The 9,354-nt window shown below is 40.4% G+C and overlaps 1 protein-coding gene across 6 annotated transcripts in view; it reads left to right on the forward strand.

The window, feature by feature from the left end:
• Ube2q2 (ubiquitin conjugating enzyme E2 Q2) overlaps positions 1 to 7,649 on the forward strand; it is a 61,795-nt gene extending 54,146 nt beyond the window's left edge. For 5 of the 6 annotated variants that reach the window (XM_040729801.1, XM_040729796.1, XM_040729798.1 and 2 more), the window contains 2 exons: positions 3,134 to 3,200; positions 5,943 to 7,649. In XM_040729801.1, the coding sequence (XP_040585735.1) occupies positions 3,134 to 3,200; positions 5,943 to 5,974 (99 nt within the window). In that variant the 3' untranslated portion in view covers positions 5,975 to 7,649. The remainder of the gene's footprint in view (positions 1 to 3,133; positions 3,201 to 5,942) is intronic. The other variant, XM_040729797.1, reaches the window with a different exon arrangement.
• Positions 7,650 to 9,354: the final 1,705 nt, after the last annotated feature.

Raw genomic sequence — 9,354 nt, forward strand, 5'->3', positions numbered from 1 at the left:
CAAATGGAAGAACCTTGATCTCATGGACTTTTATGGTTCCATGTTAGCTGCAGTCACAGCTCTCACAGAAGCAGAGAAGTGTTTCTAACTGAAGCTTGTAGACGTCCCAAAGATTAAAATCAAACAAATGGGGAGTTCAGCTAAAGATCACAACTAGGTCACCTAGGCATCAGATCACAAGATACTAGGGGTAAGGGCCGCAGTTACAGCTTAGTGCTTTCTTAGCATGTGTTCAACCCCCAATACCTTAAAATATAAAAACAAAACAAAATAGAGAATTTGGTTATTTGAATATAATAGTTGTATGACATGTCAGATCTGGAAAACGGAAGCTGGGCACATGGTCACATACCTATCACCCCCAGCACTTAGAAGATAGAGATAGGAAAATTAGAGGTTCTAGGTAATTTTTGGCTACATAGTGAAGTGAGTTTAAGGTCAGCCTGAGTTACATGAGACTCTATCTTTAAAAAAACCAAAGAAAAGAAAATATTTAAAAAGGAAATGGTGAAATCAGTCATTTAATAGACCAGGAGTGGTGTTGAGAGAAATCTGAAGAAGAATTTAACAGAACATACAGAATAGCTTAAAATTGAAGGGGGGGACCTGATAAAAACATAGGGAAAAATAGATCAGTCTGCCAACAAAGGAAGAGGTCTGCATGTGATTCTGAGTGCCAGCGCACAGATGGTCTGTGGACTGAACCAACAGCTTTGTGCCCGGCATCAGGTGGATGCCTGTATCCTTCCCAGACATACATGGTTGGTTGGTTTTTGTTTGTTTGTTTGTTTTTTCAAGACAGGGTGTCTAGTATTGTTTTGGAGGCTGTCCTGGAACTCGCTCTGTAGATCAGGCTGGCCTCGAACTCACAGAGATCTGCCTGCCTCTGCCTCCCGAGTGCTGGGATTAAAGGCATGCGCCACCAGCGCCCGGTTCCCAGACATACATGGAAACGGAAGACATTACAGCAAATTATTTTATAAAGCAAGGCAGACCATACAGTAACCTGTGGCTTGCTATCTTCCAAACCATGATAATGAAGAGGTTAAAGTACATATGAACTTGGAAATTTATCTTTCTAAATTATAGTAAAAAATCAAATATAAAATGAAAAATAAATTTTAATTACAATGGCAATACTAAAATTTAGGAGGTAAAATATCCTTCTAAAGTTGTTGAGTGAAGCTAACCCATAATTGAAAAGAAAAAAGGAGGCAACTCTCTGATCCAGTTTAACTAAATAAGACTGGTAAGTTAGTATGCCATACACAGTATTCTATGGAATTTCAGATTTATACAGCACTTTGGTAAAATGGGAATTTGAAAATAAAATTCTGCCATGTCTGGATGAGCAGCAACAGTGCAGTCAGAAACTAAAAGAGGGCTCAGATCAGTAGTGAAAGAAGAGGAAGAAGGACCAACCATCGGGGACATGGAAGAGGAGAGGCTGGAGGTAATGCAGCTACTAGGGTAGGGAAAGTGAGGGAGAGCAGAATCTATCAAAACACACCTTGTTCACAAATGCAGATGTCTACTTTCTTGTATGCTAATTTACAAAAATAAAAACAGAATAACAAGAGATCAAAAATCCAACTCATTGTTACAAAGGAGTCAGCCGAACGGAAAGAAAAGGGAGAGGTTACTGAAGGTGTAAGCATAAATCTGCTTCCTTAAACTGAAAGTTAATCATCAACTGTGTCAGTTGTCTGAAATGGTGGAGGCTGGCTGATCGTTGGCTTGGAAGAGTGGGCACAGTATTTCATGGTCATCTGAGAGTATGTTGTGTATATTTTGTTATGTTTAGTCTGTTTCTCTTGTGGAAAAGAAATGTGTATGGATGTTTTTGCCTGAATTTCTTTTATGTCTATGCATCATATGCATGCTTGGTATCCTTAGAGGCCAGAAGAGGGCATCAGATCCCTGGAACTGGAGTTGGAAGCCCCCGTGTGGTGCTGGGAATCAGACTTTGGTGCTCAGGAAGAGTAGCAAGTGTTCTTAACCGCAGAATCATCTCTCCAGCCCATGGGAGTATTTTAAAATTTCCCTTTGAGATGATTCTGCCATGTGTTTTCGTGTGGATGTGTTAGTTGCCTTGTGGCAGGACTTTAGAAGATTACTCTGTAGAAAATAGGGTCTGTTTGCAATTGGTACAGAAATGAAAATCAGTGGCTCACAAATGCATGGAAACCTGCTCAGCTGAAACCATAGGAAGGATGTGGCTTTAAACAGTGGTGAAGGACTCCTGGGAAGCTCCTTGGAGGAGCACACAGATGGCCTTGGAAGCTCATAGTGAAGCACTTGAGCAAGGCCTCAGCGTCGCAAAGTCTGCTCTTATTGCGGCAGCTCTGTGCAAGATGGCTTTTCCCAGTACTTGGCGATTACATGGTTGGTCTTTGGACAAGAGCTGTGCTTGAATGTCTTTGCAAACTCTTTCAAGAGAAGTGTACAAGAAACTAATAAATGTAGCTAATATGAGTAGGGGAAGCAGGGATGGGAAGGGAGACTGTCTCTACATTGTTGTTCTGCACCAAGTTGTATGATGTGCTGCTGTAGGTGGGGCGAGCTGTCATTGAGATCGTGTTTGATACTAATTGAAGTTAAGGTGTAAGCCGTTCATGCTCATGGAACAAAATTCAGTCTGACCTTGGATCCTTAGAGAAAATTCTTTATTTTAACCTAAGGAGGTAACTGAGTGGCAATTATGGGCATTCCTTATATTTCTAACTACAAATATTAGATACATAGTTCCTGAGCTCAGGGTCTTCTGATCTGAAAGCAGCACCTCATGGGCTGCCCCTTTGGATGTAAGGAGGAAGCATTGAGGTGTACTGCTACATGCGTTTCCTTTGACTTGATCAGGGTGGAGATACACTAAGACTATAAACCTTCCTGCTTGACTAGTGGTAGGAAGACTTTAAAAATACACAACTCTGAAGTTTGTGGAGTTTAAGTGGAGTGTAATTTTGGTTTTGTTATTCTTATAAAATTGTAGCAAATATGGAAAGTTAGTAACACAAATTCCCTGGGAAATGAAAATGTCCTTTTAAGCACAGTAATGATGCATCCATAAATTTACTCTGATGGTTTTCATCTGGCTGCAGTTTTGATTTAATAACATGTATTTCTTTTTCAGAATCAGTATAATCTAGCACGGGCCCAACAGTCCTATAATTCCATTGTACAGATACATGAAAAAAATGGTATGTTTAATTCAAGAAGTACTTATTGCCATCCATGAAGTTGTACACAGCATGCTGATGTTTGCCTTGACCAATCCTGTGTTTTTGTCTTATATTTTTTTAATCATACTGTTAATTACAGTGGAAAAAATCCCTTAACTTTTGCTGTATTCATAATCTTATAACAAATCTTAATACTGCTTCTTCCTGTGCCCTGAAGACTTGACCTACGTCAGAGCCAAGAATTTAGTTTAATGGATAAATCCTTTGCTCACTTGAAATGTATTCTGTAAGTAAAGGAATTGTATAGGCAGCTTTGTATAAGAACTCTCACTGTAGTTGAGCAATCATAACAGGATCATGACCATCTGTTTCTGAAACATCTTCAGATTTGTTCTTTGGTATATTTCCCTTCCTTACTCCCTCAGGGTCCAACCCAGAACCCCACTAGGCAAAAACATTCTACTACTGAGATACAGTTTTACTGTTTGAGTCACTGCTGTGCCCTTGCTCTGCTTCGTCCCTCCCTCTCTCCCCCTCCCCCCTTCTTCCCTTCCTTTCCCTCCCTCCCTCCCTTTCTCTCCCTTGCTCCCTCCCTCTCCCCCTAACCCCCTCTGTGTCTCTGTCTCTCATTACACTTTTTAAGATAGGATTTTACTAAGTTGCCCAGGCTGGCACTGAGATAGATCACTTCTGCAGCCCAGGCAGGCCTTGAAATTTTGAATCCTTCTGCTTCAGTCTCCTCAGTAGCTGGGATTACAGGCCTGAATTGCCTGACTTGGATGATCTATTTGCAAGCGCCATTTATTTGACTTCCTAGCTCTGTGGCTCTGAACAAGTCCTGTGATTTATTTAGAAAAGAAATATTTGTTTTGTGTGTATATGTTTGCCACCACACACTTTGTGTGAGTTCTGAGAATCAAACTTAGGTTGTCTGGCTTGGTGGCAAATGCCTTCACCCACTGAGCCATTTACCAGCTTCTGTGATTTTTTTTTTTACCCCAGTTTCCTCACCTCCTAAGTTGGCAAAGTGTCTCTTAATAAACACAAAAGAATAGTGCCTATACAGAGCACTCTGTAACCAAGTGTCCTGAACAAAGAATCCATTGTAGCAGTGTGAGGGAAGCTAATGCTCTTTTGTGCAGAGTAGAAGGAAGTAGTTTTCCTTAAGGTGGGTATCTGTAGCAAATGGTCTTAACTTTCTAGAACTGTGTTAGTTAGGCTGAGGAGTTAATCATGCAAGCATGAAGCCCTGTATTTGTTCCCAGAACCCATGTGGAAATCCAGGTATGGCAGTGGATGCCTCTGATCCCACCTCTGGGGAAACAAAGAAGGGAAGATTCTGGGGCTCTCTAGCCAGCCAATCTGAATTACTGAGTTCTAGGTTGAGACCTGTCTCAAAGGGGAAGAACAATTGAGGAAGACACGGGATGTTTACCTCTGGCCTATGCACATTCAAGTGTAGTGGTGCACATACATATATGCTAGTTTGTAAGTTTAGATTTGTGTCTTACACTCAATTTGGTTTTTTTGTTTGTTTGTTTTGTTTTTTGAGACAGGGTTTCTCTGTGGCTTTAGAGGCTGTCCTGGAACTAGCTCTTGTAGACCATGCTGGTCTCCAACTCACAGAGGTCCGCCTGCCTCTGTCTCCTGAGTGCTGGGATTAAAGGCGTGTGCCACCACCTTAATGACAGTGCCAACTTTCCACTTTTTCAGTGATTCCTTTTAGAAATAGTATTCAAAACCAAATCTTGAAGCTTCAAAATAAGGTTTTACAATATGAGGTTAAGTCCAGGCTTTCCTGATAATCATTTCTAGTATATCAGATGAGTATGTTTCAAAGCCTGCTTTGTACCAGGCATGACTGAGCATCTAATTGGGTTTCTATGAGAGTTTAGACTTGTATGGAGTATGAGCAACGGTCATTTTGTATGTTTGTGTCCTTTTTTTCTTTTTCTTTCTTTTTTTAAAATAGGTTACTTGTATTTTAGGTACATTGGTGTTTTGCCCAATTGTGTGTCTGTGTGAGGTTATTGGATCCCCTGGAACAGGAGTTACAGATAGTTGTGAGCTGCCATGTGGTTGCTGTGAATAGAACCCGGTTCCTCTGGAAGAGCAGCCAATGCTCTTAACCACTGAGCCATCTGCAGCCCTCCTTAATCTCTCTTAAGGCAAACCCTACAATTGGCATTCAAAGATGTTTATAGAAAGTGTGTGTGTGTGTGTGTGTGTGTGTGTGTACCTTGTGTTGATGAAAGAGCAGTGGATTCAGAATCTGAAAGAGCAATTCTATTTTCCAAAGTTTTACATCTTTTTATTTGTTTTAAATTGACAAATAAAATTGTGTGTTTATCATGTGTAACTTGAATTTGGACATACATTATGAGATTACTAACTGTGATGGACTGTCTTTCATAGCTAGAATTTTAATATGATGACAGCACTTTACCTACCAGTATTTCTTTAATTCTAATTGCCAAGTTTCTTTTAAATACGTTATTGAAGTGGAAGGTTAGCATTAGACTACTGTTATTCCATACTGTCACTATCAGCTAGGAATACCATTTCATATAGACATGTTGAAAGCAACTGTGCTTTTCATAAGCAATGACTGTGAACATATCAGAATGCTGGGTTAATAACTAAAAAGCAAGTTTAAGTTTCTACAGTAGTGTTAAATACTGGACCGATCTCAGTAGTGCCTTTTCCTAGTTGCTTCAGGGATTGAAGTAGTTAATTATTTTTTTTTCCATTTTATTTCAGGCTGGTACACACCTCCAAAGGAAGATGGCTAACTATGCTGACATATGTCTGGACCAATGTTGCTTTAAAGAAAATTGTTCCAACGTGCAGACATAAGCTTTTGAGTGCCCGTATAACAGCAGTACCGAAGACATTAGCTAATAGATCATTTAGTGGATAATCTGTCAACTGACATCCAGATACAGCCTTTTCATTTTGCTCACTTTAGGTATCTTGGACTGAACAGCGGGGCCCTTACTGTATTTTTCCTGATAAGTATACACAGTAGCCACTCCCTACCACCTCTTTCTTGAAAAGTGAAATCTTTTAAGCAAGCAGGGAAGTCAGCATCAGTTTGCTGCAGCTGTGAATTTACAGTAACCTTCCTATATTGAGCCTATGGGGTATGAAGATTTGCAAAATCCTGTTCATTTAGAGCCAATAAAAGTTTTAACTGATGGTCAATACTGGTTTAGGAATTTTAGGTCTTCTAAACCATAGCATTTTCAGGTCTGAAATCTTTTTATTGCCAAAATTATGACAGGAAACCTCTTCATTAAATTGTTAACTTTTTCATGGTTGTGTGAAGGTTTGAACTGTTTCTGGAAGTATGATCTTTGTTGTATTGTATCATATTAGGTAAAGCAAAGTGAGCCAGCCATTTATCTGCAGTAATTTCCACTGGGGTGGCAGAGTCCTGCTGGGCTGAACCTGCCTCCTGCTGGTTCAACATTTCTTGGGAAGAGCCACAGTATAGAGCCTGAAGGTCTAAAGTATGAGGTCATTTTACCTTTCCACTTATTAACGGGGTGTTGCAATTATTGATAAACTAATACACTTGTGAAGTGATTGGCACAAAGACAGACTCCTTGAGAAAAAGTATAAAAGATACCTAAATTGGAGATCCTGAAATTTTTTGCTGTAGTCATACAGTGGCTTTTACATCAAAAGACCAGTAGGAATTCAGCATATGTTAATTCTTTTATAAAATGTGACACAAATCAATGTTCTTTCCATTTTATTGCCTTACCTAAATCAGCCCTCTTTGGATGATAATAGTTTCTTAATCCTAACTTTGATTTAAATATAAACTCAAGCTATTAAGCACTTTTAAAAAGAAACCCAGAAGCACATTTTCCTGCACAAACCAGTACAAAGTTTGTTTTCTCTTTTTTTGTTTTGGTTTTGGTTTTCAAGACAGGGTTTCTCTGTGTAACAGCTCTGGCTGTCCTGGAATGTGCTTTGTAGACCAGTCTAGCCTCAAACTCACAGAGGAGTGCTGGGATTAAAGACATGTGCCACCACCACCCAGGTCAAAAGGTGTATACATTTGATTTGAGCTTTTTTTTTTTAAACTTTGTAAACCACATTCAGGAAACTTGACTTGTGCATTTTGTGTTTGTTTTTCATGTCTCCTGATTCTGTTCTGTTGGTTAAGAGGACAGGTTAAGATTCCTGGTATTCCCTTTAAATAAGTGATTGCCAGTGCTCAGATAACAAGTGACAAGGCAGAATTCTTCAAAGCATCAGAAAGTTCCTTAAGCCTAAGGCAAAATCATGAATACATTATTGAATTCTTTAATATCCTAATGGCTAGCAGATTGACAGTTGCACATTTGGCATGCTTTGTTTTTTGGATTTTATTTTTCATTGCAGATTTATTTGGCAATGTACAGTAAATTTTGTAAACTTGCATCAAGTTTATGAATAAAGAACCATTTAAAAATCGCTTTGTCACCTTTCCCTCATAAGAAATGCTATGATTCAGGTGTCTTTAGGCTTTAATGAATTTCTAGTGTAGGGTGATGGGTGTGGGAAGGTTTCAGGGTTAGAGATGAGACTGATTTAATGAGACAGGGAGGCAACCTAGAATTGGTATGTACATACATAGTGCACTCATTTTCTCTTAGCCATTCCCCTTACATTCTTTAAATTCAGACCCATGTGGGTTTGTTTTTTGTTTTTGATTGTCCCACTCTCCAGCCCAGGCTGGCTGGCAACTTGTGACTCAAGTGCTATTTCAATTAATATCCCTAATTTTTCTCAGGGTACTGCTTGCAAGCTCCCTCTTTTATATTCATGGTCCTTATACATACCACTATCAGTATATCTCATAAGGAGCCCTGAGGAAGAAAAGCTCTAGGCTCAGTATGTTTGGATAATAGTCTTTTTCTCTCTTTGATTGAAATTTCCTTTGCCAGTTTCATCTTTGGTTTGAATATTATATGTGTGGATGCCATCCACCCTACTTCATTCAGAAACAGTGTTCTTTGAAGATCCCCTTAGGTGTGGAAATCGTTAGAAGTCCTCTTAAACACAGGCCTCACTTTTCCCTAGTCCTCTTCACATGTCGCTGTATCTGCAGTGGATCCATAGGGTAGTTTGAAAATAGAACTTGAGGACTCCAGGGAACCCTGAGACCTGCTGGGTTTTTTTTTTTAATTCATTATGTAAATATTGTGTTCTGTACTGCATGTGTTCCTGCATACCAGAAGAGGGCACCAGATCCCGTTATAGATGGCTGAGCGCCACCTTGTGGTTTTTGGGAATCAGGATCTCTGGAAGAGCAGGTAGTGCTCTTAACAGCTGAACCTTCTTTTTAGCACCCTGCTGGGGTTTTATTAGCAGTAGAGTTTTTGGAGACTGTATGACATCCATGTGTTTGCTATTAAGTATCAGAAAGGTTTCCAGAATAAAGTGGCAGTTTGTTACTGAGGTCAGGGAGCTTTTAATAGTTTTTCTACAGCAAGGCGGGGGGGGGGAGGACGGGACACCAAAACAAACCAAAAAAAAAACAAACCCCAAAACCCCCTAAGGTGCTAACATGTTTAGGTTATCTACTTTAAAATATTTTGGGGTTGGGGAGCCCAGATTGTTTTCGGCTTGTGAACCTCCTGTCTCCAGCTCGCTGGATTGCCAACTTGCACCACCACGGCCACGTGAGGCCAAAACAAAAAGCAACAGGTCAGGTGACCACAGCCCCCTCACTCAAGGAACCTGAATTCAGTAGAAATGAAGCACCTACTGTTCTTTCCTTTGTGGTTCAGAGTATGTACGAGAACACCGGAGTGACTGTTAAAACCGACTGTTGGGCTTCGCCCCTGTGGTTCAGTAGCCCTGCGATGAAGATCTGGCAAAGCATAACACTTCCTATGGGAGATGCCTGGTTTGGGGTGTGCTTCTAGCAGTAATTATAGTTAGTGGCCAAAGAACGGCGAGTGCTATTTAAAAAATGCTTACTCGTTTAAAACTTAAGGGCTAACGTGTTAGCCAGATGCACCGAATAAATCGAGTGTTTGCAGCCGGTTCAAAGGCCAGGCTGCACCGTACCTTTCTGGACGGAACAGTGCAGGCGCACCGTTGTTGCCTTAAGTCCAATGCCGGAAGCTGGCTGCCGGAAGTGGTTTGCGCGCCTGCGCAGTGGGCTCGGGTG

This window comes from Mesocricetus auratus, unplaced genomic scaffold (assembly GCF_017639785.1).
Source record: "Mesocricetus auratus isolate SY011 unplaced genomic scaffold, BCM_Maur_2.0 Super-Scaffold_100022, whole genome shotgun sequence".
NCBI classification, from domain to species: domain Eukaryota; kingdom Metazoa; phylum Chordata; class Mammalia; order Rodentia; family Cricetidae; genus Mesocricetus; species Mesocricetus auratus.